We start from the raw sequence: 14814 nt of genomic DNA, 5'->3' as shown, positions 1-14814 counted from the left end.
GCATCATCTGGGCTACTGCAAGTGATGGTTTCTTTATCACTTGGTGGAATTTTTTCGGTAGGTTTCTTTTTTTGGTTGGTTCTCCTTTTTTTTCCCCCTTGTTGGATTGTTACAGGAAAAAGAAGAGGAAGTAGGGGGGACATTCAGATTTGCAGAATTTGTCTTCCCCTGAGGGAGCTCAGTTACACGTGAGGGAGCTCTGCTCCCCATGGCTGGACCCCTGCCCCCCCATGAGAAGGAGAGAATTAATCCCTTATTTTGCTTGGCTTGTATGCCAGTTCTGCTTTATTTATTAAACTGTCTTTAACTCCTGCTTTTCCACTTCTGCTCCCCCTCCACAGCCCTGGCAGGGATCACTGCTGAGCTCTCCATGGCCCCTGGCAGGGGGACATTGCAGGAATCCCTCGTGTGATTCAGCCTCTCCTGTCTGTCCCTCCTGCCCAGGGAGCTCTGCAGGGAAACCCTTCCTCTGCAGCCCAGCAGAGACACCACAGGCCTGGGCACATGTGGCAGACAGGCTGTGCTCCTCCACAGGACAGCAAATGGGGCAGGCTGAAACCCCTAAGCCTGAAACTGGTGGCAGTCTAGCACCTAAAAACCCTCAGAGGAGTCTCCAGCCCCTTTAGGGTCCCCTTGAAATCCCATCCATCCCCTCCCTTCCTGCCCTGAGACCCTGTGGGAAGAGCCAGCCCCAGCTGCTGGCAGCAGCACAGTTGTGGGGCTGGGAGAAGAAAGGACACCACTCTCCAATACCACATGAAATAAACTTTATTTTGTGACTGTGAGCAGCAGGCAGGTGCAGGCTGGGCCAGCAGCATTCCAGGAGCTGATGCCCAGCTGTGGGTGCAGCTCAGGGCTCTGGTGCCCTCTCCCAGGAGCTGAACATCCTTAACCCCTTCTGAGAGGGGATGCAAACCTTCCTTCCCAGCAGATGTTGGGGAGCCTGAACCAGGGCACCCACTCCACATCACGGGGCACGAAGTTCTTTCCTCTTTAGAAGCTCTTTAACTGCTCTCTTCACCCACTTATCCTCAGGGTTTGCACAGATCTTGGCTCCTTTCTTGGTGTCAAACCTGCCAAGGTGAAAGGTGAAGCTTTGTGAGGAATGACAGCTGTGATTCCACTTGTGCACACACCATCCTCCCTGCCCTGCACCCTTTCTCCTTTCCCTTTGTCCCTGTGCCTGCCCCTGGGTTCTTGGTGTCCTACAAGCAGCTCATCCTGCAGCCCAGCACCTCTGGAGCTCCTGCAGAGCCCTCAGGAGCTGCAGAAGTGCCCAGACAGTCACAACCTCCCCTCCTCACGCTGGAACATCACGGAGCTTACACAGACCAGTCCCTGTCCTGTCCCCACATGGAACAGATGAACTGAGCCTGTGGCAGCCCAGGAGGCAGCACAGCAGTAGAGAAGCTGCCAGCACTTACACAATTGCTGGGAAATAGCATTCCCTGGTAGTGAAGTTGAAGCCCAGGAGGACGTCCAGCCGCAGGACGCCCTTGATGTAGCCAAAGCAGCACTCGGCTGGAGTGTAGGGGGCTGCAGAAAACAAAGAGGCACAAGTGAGGCTGGCTCTGAGGCAACCTGCCCTCAGCACCTTCCCCCAGCACAGGGCTGATGGACACAACATCCCCCAGGCTCTGCAAATGCTGCCATGAGGAGCCCCAGGTGCCCTCCTGGGGCAGGGGGGTGCTCACCCAGCCCTGCAGCAGCTCTGCCAAAGCCACCCAGCCCCAGGAGCGGGGTCCATCCCTCCCTGCACCCCTGGAGGTGCCGCTCTGCCCTGCTTGACCACCCCAGTGGGACAGCCCTGAGTCCCAGGCAGCAGAGTGGCCCACCAGGGGCTTTACCTGCATGGGAGCACAGTGAGAAGGTGAGGAGGCCAGCGAGCAGCAGGACTGGCCTTGCAGTGAGCATGGTGGCTCTGGGAGGGCTCTTCCTTGCAGGATGCTGCTCTGCCTCCTTGGGAGAGCTCAACTGAGCTCAGGCGAGGAGCTGCTGCAATTTATCCTCTCTACTCCTCCCCAGTTCTCCTCCAAAGAATTTGAAGCCAATTCAAGGAAAAGCTGCAGCTTCTTTGCCCGTGGGGATTTCCATGTCACATGGGGTCACTGGGATTGCAGACAGACATTACCTGGAAGGCTAAATAAATTGTGTCAGCTTCTGTCTTCACCCACACAGGGAAAGTCATGAAGGAAGTGAAATCCTCCTCTCTGCAGATGTAAGCTCAAGAGCTCCTGGGCCCTCAGAGAGGGGATTCATAGCCATAGGAAATACAAAACTTGGTGTTCCATGCAAGGTCACTCAGCCCAGAGCCAACACAAATGTGCTGGAGACGCCTGGATGACTTGTGAATCCTGGAACGCATTAAACAGAACACAGTGACTGCTGCCACCAGCCCTCTGTGGCCTGAAAGGGGCGAGTTGGCAAATACTGGCAGCAATTGTCTCACATTCCATATTGGTACTATGGAGAAGAACCCGAGTTTCCACCAGAAATCCCTGTTTATAACTGGCAGGGAGGGGGGAAAGAGAAGGGAGCGCAGCTGAGCCTTTCCTTGTGGGCAGGGCTGGCTTAGCCCAGGGCAGGGCAGGAGTCAGCACCAGGCTGAGGGGAATGGATGGAAAACTCACTGTTCAAAGGTTTGGGGTGTGTTTCCATCATCTTCCTCCCTCCACAGCCTTGAGGGATCCCAGCCCCTGCAGGGAGCTGCTGAAAGGGGACAGCCCCTCTGTGTTAGCCTGGGGGACAGCTGTCCCCCCTTGTGCTGGGCTCCCCTTTCTTCAGACCTTCTGAAGGTCCAAGGAGCCCCTCTGTAGGTCCTTGCCAGGCATGCTCAGCTCATGCTCAGCTTTTTTCACCTTTCCCTCTTTTTAACCAGACTCCAGGTGGATGCAGGGGGGTCCCATGCAGATCCCCTGGCACCACAGTCCTCCCTCACTCCCTGTGAGGTACTCAAGGGGCCACCTCAAGCCCTTCTTCACACTGGCACCCCCCAGCCACTCCTTGGAGCAGGACATTGTGCCTGGGACTGTCATCCCTGGATGGCTTTTAAAATAGTTGGGAGAAAAAACACCCAGTGCTGAGAACTGCTCTGGTCATGCTCCGTTCTCCCCAAGCCCAGCTTCATCAGACACATTTCCTGCCAATGGAGACTCAAGATCCACTGCTCTAGATGGACCTTCAGAAGCTCCTGCAGGTCTGTGTTTCTTTTTCTGGACAAAGACCTGGCTTAGGATGCTCTGCTTCCCTTTTCTCAGGATTTGAATTCATGTCTGGGGAAACCAGATGATTCACAGCTCCCTGAAGAACTTTTGATGTTTCTCTTTTTTTTCACTTTGGAAAGGGAAAGGCTGGTGTGTAGGCATTAATTGTTAAGTGTTGGAAAGCCCCTCTGCTCTCCCCAAGTTTTTCTTTGTCTTGAGCAGACTCTGAAGAATGTGCTTGTTTACCTAAAAAATAAACAGAATCTTGTTTTTCTGCAGGAGGAGGGAGGCAGAGGGGACACATCAGATGCAGCCTTTGCCAGTGAGGGGACAGAGGAGTTGGGCAGAGCAGCCCCAAGCTGGGTTTGGGGTCTCAGTGGGTGACTGAGCCCTCCCAGCTGTGCTGGAAAACCACCACAGACATCCTGCACTTGGGGAGGCCCTGCAAGAGCAGCTGGGCTGCAAGGCAGGAACAAGAGGCATCACCCAGGGGCTGAAACTTGTCCCCAAGGAGACAGTGGGAGGGTTTGGAATAAGTTTCCCCTGTTTTCTTCTGTTCTACTCAGTCACTTTGGAATTTTTCCATTTACAAGATGAGACATCCTTGTCTGGCTTCTTTAAACCCTTTCTGCCTGCAAAGCTCCTTCACATTTCTTTGGGGTGCTCCCTCCACGCTCTCCATGGAGAAGCCCTGATAGACTCAGGACACAATCACAAACCAAATGTGATTCTCTTCTTCCTTCCCAAAATCCCTGTGATTCCAGGAACAGCCCTGGCAAGTCCTACAGCCTGGAAAGACTCTAAAATTACAAAAATAAGAATCTTCCAAAGGCTGCTTCCTACAGACGGACACTGGGGAGCACCAAGTGCTGTGAGTCGTTGGTCTGAGATCTTCCTGTGCAGGAAGCTCTGCCTGGAGTCACGAGACACAGAGGCTGCAGGAAGGCTCTGTGCCTTCCAGGAGCCCTTGCCCAGGCTCTGCCTGCACTAACTCACTGGGCAGGCTCCTCCACAGGCAGGGGGATAGAGCAGAAACTCCCTGTGAGCATGCAGGAAACCCTCACAAACACAGCCAGGAACAGGCAGGGGTCAATGCACCTGCAGCAGAAACTGGAAGTGGCCTTATCTGGCTAAGGAAGATGAGATAATAGTTCTGATGTCAGCTTCCTCAAACACACTAAAAATGAGATATTTCTGCATTTCTATCCAACAATATCAAACCACTACCTCAGGGTTAAGTGAAGGGGTGTGAGGGAGACTCTGCACTGGAGAAGCTTCTGTGTGGAGTAGCAATCAGGGAAAATGATGCTTAATGAGAACTTCAGGCTCCTTTTAGAGCTCCTAGAGTTTAAGCAAGCATCACAGATGCTTCAGCTCAGCTTTTAAAGCAAAGCTGAGATAACAGAAAAAAAATAGGACATGGAAGCAATTCCAAGTCTAATTTTTAGTGATTTAATTCTGAACAGAGTTAGCCCTGATAATTTCAAGATGGCACTAGAACAAGTTATGAATTTATCTGCTCCTTAGTGTTTGATTAGAATAAAACCCCAGCAATCAGAAAAATAAATGCAGTTAATGAATGTGATGAACAAGACACGTTAAGGGACCTGATGTTGTAATGAAAGTGTGTTTTTGTGGGGTTATGGTCAGAGTCAGCAAGGTGACATCACATCCCTCCTTGGAGGGTGACCTCACTTATATCTGTCTTCTTCTTTTTTAAATTATTTGGTTTGTGGCAGAATTCCAGAGTGAATTCTGGAGGCTCAAGAAATGAACCTTCCTCCATCACCTGTGACAGTCACCAAAGAGGTCCCAACAACCTCTGTGGTACCCAGGGGGACTCCAGCAACAAGAGCAGCCCTTGCAGTGACACAACAGGGACACAATTCTCATAAAAGGGGAGATCAAGCAAACACAAAGCCCAGCAGGGCCATGGCTGTTCACCCTGTTTGTCCTGCCTTGCTGAGCCAGCAGGGTGAAGGTGAAGGTGCTGCTGGCACCAGAGGCTGCACAAGCACGAGAGCTCTTGTGCAACATTTCACAGGAAAGAAACTACGCTGAGGCCTGTGATCAATCCCAGCCCAAACCACAGAGGATGGAGGTGGCACCTTCTCTTCTTCACCTGACACTGCCCTGGGAATAGTCAGAGTTTGGAGGAGATGATGGCAGAGGTGTGTCCCTGGCAGGTCCAGCCTGCAGGGAGCAGAGGGAGGGACAAGCCAGCAGCCAAGGGTGGCCCCAGCACAGGCAGGTGACAGCTCCCAGCGTCTGAGCACGGGGCTCAGAGCCTCCAGCAGTGGCCCCAGGCACACCAAGGTCAGGAACCAAATCCAGAATCCATTCGGGGGAATTTTCTCAGCAGTAACAGGACATGGGGACAGGGACAGAGCTCCATCCAGCCCAGGTACCTCCAGCAGAGCCCCAAGGGCTGTGCAAGGGGCTGATCAGAGCCAGGACATCAGAGCAGCACTCACAGCACAGCAGGGACTCAAACCTGAGTTAGATGGGGCTCCTGAGGCTTGGGCAGAGGACTGGGAGGTGTTGTGGGGGTGAAGCCACCCACGGATGAGGCTGGTCAGGATGATTATGGCCAATTAGTGCCCTCAAGGCCTGATGTTTGATGGATCCTGTGGGGACACTGAACCTGTGAGGAGACCCAGGGATTTCTCCTTCTCACAAGGTCAATCTAAACAGCTGCTAATGACATGGTGGAGATGTTGTGGAGCTGGAAATGAAACATGAGGGTTAGTAAGGGCTGAGAGAGCCCTTCATGACCATGGATCCTTCTCCTGGGGGCTGTGGGGAAGCATCAAGGCAGGACATGCACCTTTCACACCAGGTGCAGAATGCACCTCTCATCCCCCTGAGCAGAACAGACGTGGCATTATTTATCCCCTGGAGCAACCTCCACCCCTGAGGTACCCGTGGAGCTCCAGGGGAAGGGGTGTGGAGGGACACCCTTGGCACAAGGGCCTTCCCTGCACAGCCAGACACCAACACCAGCAAAGCCAGGGGGTGTGTGCCACCCACAGCCCATGGGCACCCAAAATCTCCAGAGAAGCAGCCCCAAGAGCCCTGCTGGGGCCAGCTCTGACTGGGGGAAATGACTGGAAATGATTCATCCTGTCAGGCCTGGCTGGATTGCATCACCCCCTCCTTCCTCCTGCTCTGTCCACAGGAGAGGGGAAATGAAATTGAAAAAACAAAAGTGCTTTCATTTCTTTAGAGTTTCATTATCCCCAAATTACCTTCCTGGCCTGGTGACTCAGCTGCAGGAAATTTTCATTGACTTCTGCATCTACCTGGAAGGGCACAGGGCTGAGAGATGGTTGGGATGAGAGCTCCTGAAATGTAGGGGAGGTGCTCATCCCTCCTGCTCCTCACAGCTCCCCACTCCGGGCAAACCCCTGAGAACTCACTCTTGCATTGAGCTGCTCTTCCCAGCTCTCCAGCACCAGAGCAGCACACAAGGGCAGCCCAAGCCCTGGCTGGGTGGGAGAGGTCCTGTCTCAGCCCTTGCCCTCTTGCCTCCTTACAGAACAGACTTGGAGCATGGTGTTTGTTGTCTCTGAGCTGCTGCTTGACTTTAGCTTTGCTTAAACAATGCCAAAGCCCAGTTTTCTCTATTGCCTTAGTAAGATGGGAGACAAACTCCCTGTGAGGAAATATATTTCCTGCAGATATCTGCAAGATCAAACCCTAAAGCAGATGGAGCAATAGCCTGGCCACATCCAGCTGTGCCAGCTCTGCCATCTCTTGGTGATGCTGGGATGCTTTCCACAGTGCTCAATCATAGGTGTTCATCTCTGCAGGGACCAGGCTTGGAAACCCAGCCCAAGGCTCAATCTCCTGAGGGTGAAAGTTTTTAACATAATGACTTTATTACTTTTATTTCTATAAAAATGTACAGCTCATATCTCATGCACACACTCAATATACAAACAAACTGTAGCTTTAACAGTCACTCTGCTCTACAGCAAGTGGTACTTTAACCCCCAGAAATGGGTGACACCCACAGGCTCCATCCTCCCTCCCTCCCAGACTGCAGAGAGGAGCAGCAGTGTCCCCCTGTCCCCTGTGAGAGTGCCAGCACCCTGCCTGCAGGCAGCCAAGGGACAGGAGAGGGGCAGGGAGTGCACAAGGACAGGGCCAGCCTGGAGGAGCAGCTGCTCCTGGTGAGTTGCAGAGGGATCACAGCAGCTGGGAGCAGGGTGCTGCCAAGGACTGGGGGGCTCCAAGTGGTCTGGTGGTGCACATCCATCTCCCCAGCCCTTCACATGCAGCACACAAGTGCCCACTCTGCTTGCTGAAGGGCCTGGGCAGTGCTCCAGCCCCCATGGACATGCTCAGGCCATCTCAGACCAGCAACAAAACAGACAAGGCACAGTGTTTGCCAGGGCTGCCACAAAGGTCTCGACTCCAAGCACCTCAGACAGGACATTACATACATTCAAAAAGCTATAAAACCTTTTTTACAAAAATAACATTTCTAGTGTTTCATATAAAAATAATGCCACAGCACATCATCTCACGAGCTCCAGCTGTGCACAGGTGGGGTGCACAGGGATGTGGCACTGGCAGGGCCAGATTTACCCCCCAGGAAAATCAACCCCAGCCAGGGTTCGATGGCTGAGCTGCTGCACAAGGAAGGATTTCACTCCAAATTAATCGTTGAAATAGATCTGATTGCATCCTGTGCTTGCAAAGGAGAGGAATCCCTCAAGCCAACAAACTGCAGAAGTGAGGGATGTGTGATGGCAGACAGCAAGCACAGCTGTGGTGTGTCCTCTCCCCCTGCAGGGCAGGAGGGATGCCCTGAACATGCAATCTGACAGATCTAACAGGCCACACTCCTCAAGATCTGCTTTACAGCTGGCCCATCATTTTTGATCATCTTGCTTGTTATTTTCTTGCTTTTTCCTTGCTGATCTTGCTTTTATTTTCTGCATGCATATTTGTACTTAGGGATCTAATCCCCTGAGGTTGGTTGGGATCTGACCCTTGATATGTATCTACTAACAAAGCATCATGTCATGAAGACCTTTGCACACTCCAGCAGAATTCATCCTGGAGTCAAAATTTAATAAGGGCTTTCAAGACTTGACCACGGATAAAACATAAGACTTATGTACAGCACTGTCAGGATGTGTTAAAATCAATTTGGGGTTTAAAAAAGCCTGGTTCTTTAACAGTGCTTTCATAGCCTGGTGATCAGTGCTATCCAAAATGGAAAAACTGAAATGTGGCTGAAGCATAGGACCATGAACAGGCATTTTGTGCTTCTTTTTTTTTTTTTTTTTTTTTTTTTTTTTTTTTTTTTTTTTTTTTTTTTTTTTTTTGTGGATCAGCAAATGTGCTTATTTCTAGAGAGAAAATGGGATCAAAAGAATGTCTGCTGTGGTAATTTTTTCATGACTACATCCAGAATTGCCTTTAGCTCCACATTTCCTGGGTTTTGTGCTTGCAGAGAAGAGCAAAAATGTTCCAATGATAACACAGGAATAGCAAAATTATTGGGTGGCTTCTTGATTTCTCCTATTTGTGAAGATTCATCAGCATTTTCCTGCCCTGGTGATGGATGCAGCTGGGCACAAGGTGCATCAGCTGGCAGAAGGGATTTATTGCATTGATTTGCCAAGAACCAGCTCTCAGAATTCATCTGCAAGAAGAAATACCCAGAGCTGCTAAAAGGAAGGGCTTGATTTCAAGGAGGAGACAGAGTGTGGATTGCCAGCTTCTCTGAATAGAAAATCTGACCTTCATTCCCCTGATCAGATGCAGTGTTGGTCAACTGTTTCTGAAAAGCTGGGCTACCCCTCGTGCCTCTAGCAAGAGAAAATGATGAGAGTAAATTCCATCAGCCCAGGGAGAGCCAGCACCCAGCTGGCCACCAGCTCCAGTCTTGGCCTGACAGAGCAGAGACCTGAAGTGCAAAGAAAGAAGCAGCAGAGAGTTTAAGTGCAAATTGTGTGGGTTTGGTGCTCCAGGTGGGTGAGCCCAAGTCCAGCAGTGTGGGTGGGTGAGTGGCTTCTTGCCTGGGCCATGATGAACCTCAGAACAATTCCCAAGAGTGACTTGGAAAATCAGCTGGCAAAGAGCCAGCAACAGCAAGAGAACAGCCACAGACTTTGTATGGAACAGTGCCAGTAGAAAAGAAGGGTCTCCTTTATTTCCAAACACTGTGACTGGTCAATGATGAAGTAGATGTATTATTGGGCATTCTGCTCTACCAAAAAATCAGTTTTCTTTGTGATTTTTATTCCCAGGCTTGCTTCCTACTGGTCACCAGTTGAGCATGAACAGCTTTTCTGGAGCAACACTCATACACAGTTGGGACCAGAAATGTCCATGCCATGAAGCATTCATATTACTTCCATTGGATAGACATTGTCTTGATGTCCTGCCTGCTGGTAGAGCAAGCCCTGCACCATTTCTCTTGATGTTTCTTCTGGTTTGACTCCAAATTTCAGATACAACCATACAAGAGCAACACTGCTAACCATCAGTCCACATACCACAGAAACTGGGGTGACAAAGTGCATTTGAGATTTTGACAGGAAGGTGGGCAGGGGCAGATTGTTTGGCTTGACTGTGATCATCTGCACTCTGGCTTGGCTTGATAGTGCCTGGTGAGTAAAAACTCCTGTGTTTGAAGGCTCTTGCTTCCCTACAGGCAATGAATGAGCAAGTGCTGTTGTCCCTGCAGAGGGACCAACAGCCCTGTTGGTATGGACAGAAGCAGCTTTGTCTGTGGCAGTGGTGGAGCTCAGAGTAGACACTGAAGTCGTTTGTGGTGCTGTCTCTGTGACTGTTGTGGTCCTCATACTGTCCCAGTTGGAGGGGAGATCTGACCCAGAACTGCTGGAAGCAGTGTCTGGTGTGTTGGCTCTGGCTCCTGTAGGGTCCAGGGATCCATTGGTAGCAAGTACAGGTTGGATTGATCCTCTGGCAGCAGCCATCAGGTCTGAATTGGACTTAGGAGAAGCTGTGTGCTGACCAGTGGGGCGTGGGCTGGGCTGCCTGGAGCCCAGGCCTGCTGCCACAGTTGCTGAAGATGCAGGAGAACTTGAGGGCTCTCCCTTGGCTTCTGGAGTGACCCCAGGGTGCACAGCCTCCTCCTGTGTCACGGGGCTGGATCCTGCAGGGAGCTGGGGGGGCTCCTGCCTGCCCGGGGGGGGCTTGCTGGGCACCTCTGTGGTGGCAGCAGGAGCATGTACTCTCTCCCTGAGAGTTGTTCCAGCCCCTTGGAAGAAACCAGCTGGAGCAGTGGCTTGAGATGGAGGCAGTTCTGGAAGACCAACGTGTCTCTCAATGCTGCCGGGCTCTTCTGCTGAGGTGACATCACGTGGTGGCATCACTGTGGCATCTTTCCTTTTCAGTTTGTCTTTGATCTCCTTCACCCAGCTTTCATTTGAATCTACACAAATCTCCTTATCCTTCATAGTAACAAATCTGAAAATATAAAGGGATCACTCAATGAATAAAGAAAACACGGGTTCAGGTGATCAGAGCTGTGGGGAAGGTGTGTAGATACAAACACCAAGTGTTGTTTGGATGATTCATTTCAGGAAAGGCAGGCAGGTTCCTCTGATATCTGACTGAATGAGCATCAGCTGAACATGACTCATGGATGAAGGGTTTTCCCCTAATAAGTTTTTCACTTTCAAAAGCATTGTCCTGCTTGGACACAGAAAGCTGCACAGGCACCAGCTGCCCTGGGGCACACAAACATAAAGGAAAAACTTTCAGGTTTACTGGGTATTGTGAGACTTCCCAAGGTCAACCCAGCAGCTTCACTTTGGAGCCACCCCCTGGGCTGCAATAAAATGGTGTCAATGGTGCATAAACCACAGCATAAGCACAAAACAGCAATTATCCCAAAGGAAAGAAATGGAGCTTTTCTCATTTCCAGACAAGCTCACAAGTCTGACTCTGTCTTCAGACAAAATATCTGCTTTCAGAGGAACACTTGAGCTCTCCCCCCCTGCCATTCCTCTGCCCTGTCCTGCCCAGTATGTCCCTCAGTCCCTTTCCCCACCCATTTAACCCTGATCCCACTTGGAAGTGGGGCAGCACTTACATGGTGCATTCTGGGCAGCACTTACATGCAGCATTCTGTCTGCATGTGGAGTCGAGCTCGTAGTACCTCCTGATCAGCCTCTCTGGTATAAACTTCTTTGACACTTCTACGCACATGTTTGAACACCTCACATGTGCTCTGGGTTGCCCTGAAATAAAAATTTCACTTCATTAAGTGTTAGCTTTTTATCAGGGCCTCTATAAACCAGCACTGTTTCATTTCTCCCTTCTCCAGGGAAGAGTCCAAAGCTTGCCACAAAAGTTTCCAATCCCTGCTGAACTGAGATGAAGATAAATCCTGATGAACACAAAGCCAAATTTGCTTGTAGTCCCCATACATGCAATAAGATACCCATAAAACTGAGGGGGAAAAAGCACTGTGAAGACTGTGGGACAGCATTTCAGCTTGTCCTGTAGGAAGTGCAAGGCCCTGGACCTGCAGTTCCTTCCCCTGTGGCTACCAGGAGGACTGGTCTCAGCACAATACCCAGAAAATAAATTTCTTCATCCCCCAAAGACCTGCAGCAACCCTCACCAGCGGGCAGGGTGCTCTGCTCTCTCCTTATCAGTCTTATCTCTTCCTCCTGCAGGACCTCCCCTCCAGGTGAGCATCCTGCCTCTCTGCTCCCACGGTCTCTGAGCATCACCTGGGCTCAGAGAAAGGGTGCAGGGCAAGAACTTTTTGGGAATGATGCTTCACTCCCACAGGTATCTCAGCAGCCCAGCTTCCCAAACACATCTTTTCAACTCCACCAGAAAATACAGTTTTCAGTTTGCAATGTGTAAAAATAAACCCCTTCTTGACCCCTTCAAGGGGCAAGGGCAGTCACACCACTGGGGCCATTCATGCCTGCATCCACCTCCAGCCTCACAAAACAGGCACTTGCACAACACATCCTGACAACTTGTTCCTGACATCCCTGGGGGCAGGATTTACAAAAACAATCCCTGATTTATCTGGAGCCTCTGTAAAGAAAGGAACTGGCATCTGGTTTCAATCAGGCTGTCTCTTACAAAATGCTGCCCCTGATTCCCAAGGGAATGTGGCAAATTTTATGCAGTTCAGTTAGGAATGATCCAGGTACCAAGTACAAGAATGAGCATCAATGCAAGAGCACTCTGAATCATTTGAATAATTTACTGGGGAAATGATTGCAAAGAAATCCCAAGCAAACCCTCCTGTGGCCCCTCTACAGAAGCCCATTTCCACCTCTCAGTCAAGTCAAGTTAAAGCAAAACTCTTTTTTCACACAATAATGTATTCTGTGGCATTTTAGGGTCAAGAATTCCCTGCTGGGAATTCAGGGTGGCTGACTTGCCAATCAGCTCTCATTGGCCAGAGGATATTCAGCTGGTGGCCTCCACTTCCAGAGCACGGTTCAACAAAACAGGCACAGTGACAAGCGGGCCACACCGTCCCGTGCATGGTGGGGAGCAGCCCCTGTTCCTTAGAGAACCAAATCTGCTCCTTTGAGAACCCTGAACTGATTTTACAATTATTGGCACCAATGCAAACGGTTTCCATTTGGCTGAGCTGCTGGTAGGTTTCTCCCAGAGTGGAGGAGCTTGGAAAGCACCTTCCCAGGACAGAGGGGTGCCACAGGAGCATGGAGCCTTCCTCTGGGGCACACACCCCACTTCTCTGAGCTGCATCTGACTCTTTGCCAAAAGGATCTGGGAGTTTCTCCGCCCAGGACCTCTGCTCTTAAGGAACCATTGGCACCTAATTTTCAGCACAGTTCCTCCAAAGGAGCTCCTCCAGGGAGCTCCACCCAGGCCTTGAGCAGGGCCAGCACTGTTTCCTCATTTGGGGGACAGGGTCAGCAGAGTCAGGCAGTGCCAGGCAGGCAGGGGGGTCCCAGGGCAGGGTAAGCTGCCTGCTGTCCCTGCCTGGTGCCCCTGCCTGGTGTCCCTGCTGTCCACCTTTCTCGGGCCAGCGCTGCAGAACCTGCCCGGAGGTGTGCGGAGGGAGGAGCTCCATCCCCTGCTGCCCGTGCCATCCTCACTGCTCCCGTCTGCTGGCAGCAGGACACGGATTTCAGGGGCTCTTTGGGAATAATCACCCCTCGGCGCCGGGCACAGTCCAGCCTTGCCTGCGGTGCTGGGAGCCTGCGGGACAGCCCAGCATGGCCCTGCCGAAGGGTGGCGAGCACTGACCGGTGCCACAGCCACGGCAGCGAGCCCGGCCCCGGCAGAGCCGGCCCAGCACGGCCCGGAGCCCGCAGAGATCTCTGTCCGAACAGGAGAGCGGCTCCCCTCACACACAGCCCGCAGGGATCTCTGTCCTGAGGGCAGGAGAGGCTCCCCTCACACACAGCCCGCAGGGATCTCTGTCCTGAGGGCAGGAGAGGCTCCCCTCGCACACACACACACAAACACACACACACACACACACACTGCAGTGTGTGACAACAGTGACAGTGACACCCCCCTGCCTCACAGGGACGGCAGCACCGGCACCTGCAGCACACGGTGTCGTCTCCTCAGACCCCCACCCACCCTCGGCCAGGCTGCAGCCTTCCTGCCACGTCCCCAGCACGTGAAAAAAGGGGGACGAGAAGCACATTGTGTTTTTTTCCTAACACAGGTTATCGGGAAGTGTCTCCGCCGCTCTCCCCATCTGCCCTCCGGTGTGACAGAAGCCATCTCGGGGCTCTCGGATGTCCCTGCTGCCAGGATTGCGGCCATTTATTGGCTTCCCCCACACGCACCGCTTCCCAAACCCAGCCCGATCCTGCCCTGAGATCCCCTGCATCCCTCCCTACAGCCTGATCCAGTGCCACGGCCCCCTTCCCGGCCCCATGGCCATCCCCCCAGCCTGGCTGTCCCCGGGCAGGCTGGGGACGAGCGGAGCTGTGTCTCACCTCCAGCCAGGGTCACCACCAGGCACAGGGCCCACAGCAGCATCTGGAGACAGGCAGTCTTCATGTTCCCGTGGTCGGCAGGAGGAAAGGCAGGCAGGCAGGGATTCCCGGCTGTATTTCCCACTGCCGGCTGCTTATTGCATCCCCCGGAGCAACACAGACGCTGCCGCTCATTCGGGATTGTGAAGCCCCGAGACAGAGCTTTAGTTGTTATTCACGTGTCCAGGGGTGACGCCAGGAGGAGGAGGGAACAGGGAGAGGGCAGGGAATAGCGGCGCTGTGGCGCGGGATGGCTCCTGGAATTCCCCAGATGTACTCACACCAGCTTTTCCCATCGCACACACAGCAGCCCAGACTGCTTGGCAAATTATTCAGGCAGGGACTTGCAGTGGTCGGCTGCTCCCTCCTCCTCTCCCACCAAAGCATCACTGTCCTTAGTAGGCTGGTAAAACTCTCCCCACCTCCAATTGCAGCTCCCCGCTGCTCAGTAAGCTCATTAATTACCCAAAATGCCAAAGCAGTTATTCCTTTCCTTTCCTTTTTGGCAGCCATCTTACAACAGCAATCATTAGGCCAAAAGAGACGGAATTTGCTAATCAGGATCGTGAGTTCATCAGCTGCACTTTGATCTCAGGCCAGGCTGCCTCTAAGGAGCATCACCAAGGGAG

At 52.2% G+C, this 14814-nt stretch overlaps 2 protein-coding genes across 3 annotated transcripts; both read right to left on the bottom strand.

The window, feature by feature from the left end:
* Window positions 1-750: 750 nt before the first annotated feature.
* LOC139596387 (C-C motif chemokine 5-like) lies at window positions 751-6922 on the bottom strand. The gene is made up of 3 exons (XM_071440647.1): window positions 1848-6922; window positions 1425-1536; window positions 751-1073 (listed from the first exon to the last, which is right to left on the bottom strand). The coding sequence occupies exons 1-3, from the start codon at window positions 1912-1914 to the stop codon at window positions 968-970; spliced, it is 285 nt and encodes a 94-aa protein (XP_071296748.1). The 5' UTR covers window positions 1915-6922; the 3' UTR covers window positions 751-967.
* A 137-nt stretch (window positions 6923-7059) lies between these two features.
* LOC139596385 (mucin-1-like) lies at window positions 7060-14584 on the bottom strand. Of its 2 annotated transcripts, none has more exons than XM_071440642.1 (3): window positions 14147-14584; window positions 11309-11431; window positions 7060-10655 (listed from the first exon to the last, which is right to left on the bottom strand). In XM_071440642.1, the coding sequence occupies exons 2-3, from the start codon at window positions 11326-11328 to the stop codon at window positions 9566-9568; spliced, it is 1110 nt and encodes a 369-aa protein (XP_071296743.1). In that variant the 5' UTR covers window positions 11329-11431; window positions 14147-14584; the 3' UTR covers window positions 7060-9565. The 2 variants fall into 2 exon arrangements, with proteins under 2 accessions (XP_071296743.1, XP_071296742.1); XM_071440641.1 differs by having other exon boundaries at window positions 11284-11431; window positions 14147-14577.
* Between the last annotated feature and the right edge of the window lie 230 nt (window positions 14585-14814).

The sequence above is a fragment of the Agelaius tricolor genome, unplaced genomic scaffold, assembly GCF_023055355.1.
Source record: "Agelaius tricolor isolate 1412-34295 unplaced genomic scaffold, bAgeTri1.0.p SCAF_15, whole genome shotgun sequence".
Classification (NCBI taxonomy): domain Eukaryota; kingdom Metazoa; phylum Chordata; class Aves; order Passeriformes; family Icteridae; genus Agelaius; species Agelaius tricolor.
Note: the sequence above shows the minus strand (reverse complement) of the source record. Positions and strands in the feature narration are given on the sequence as shown.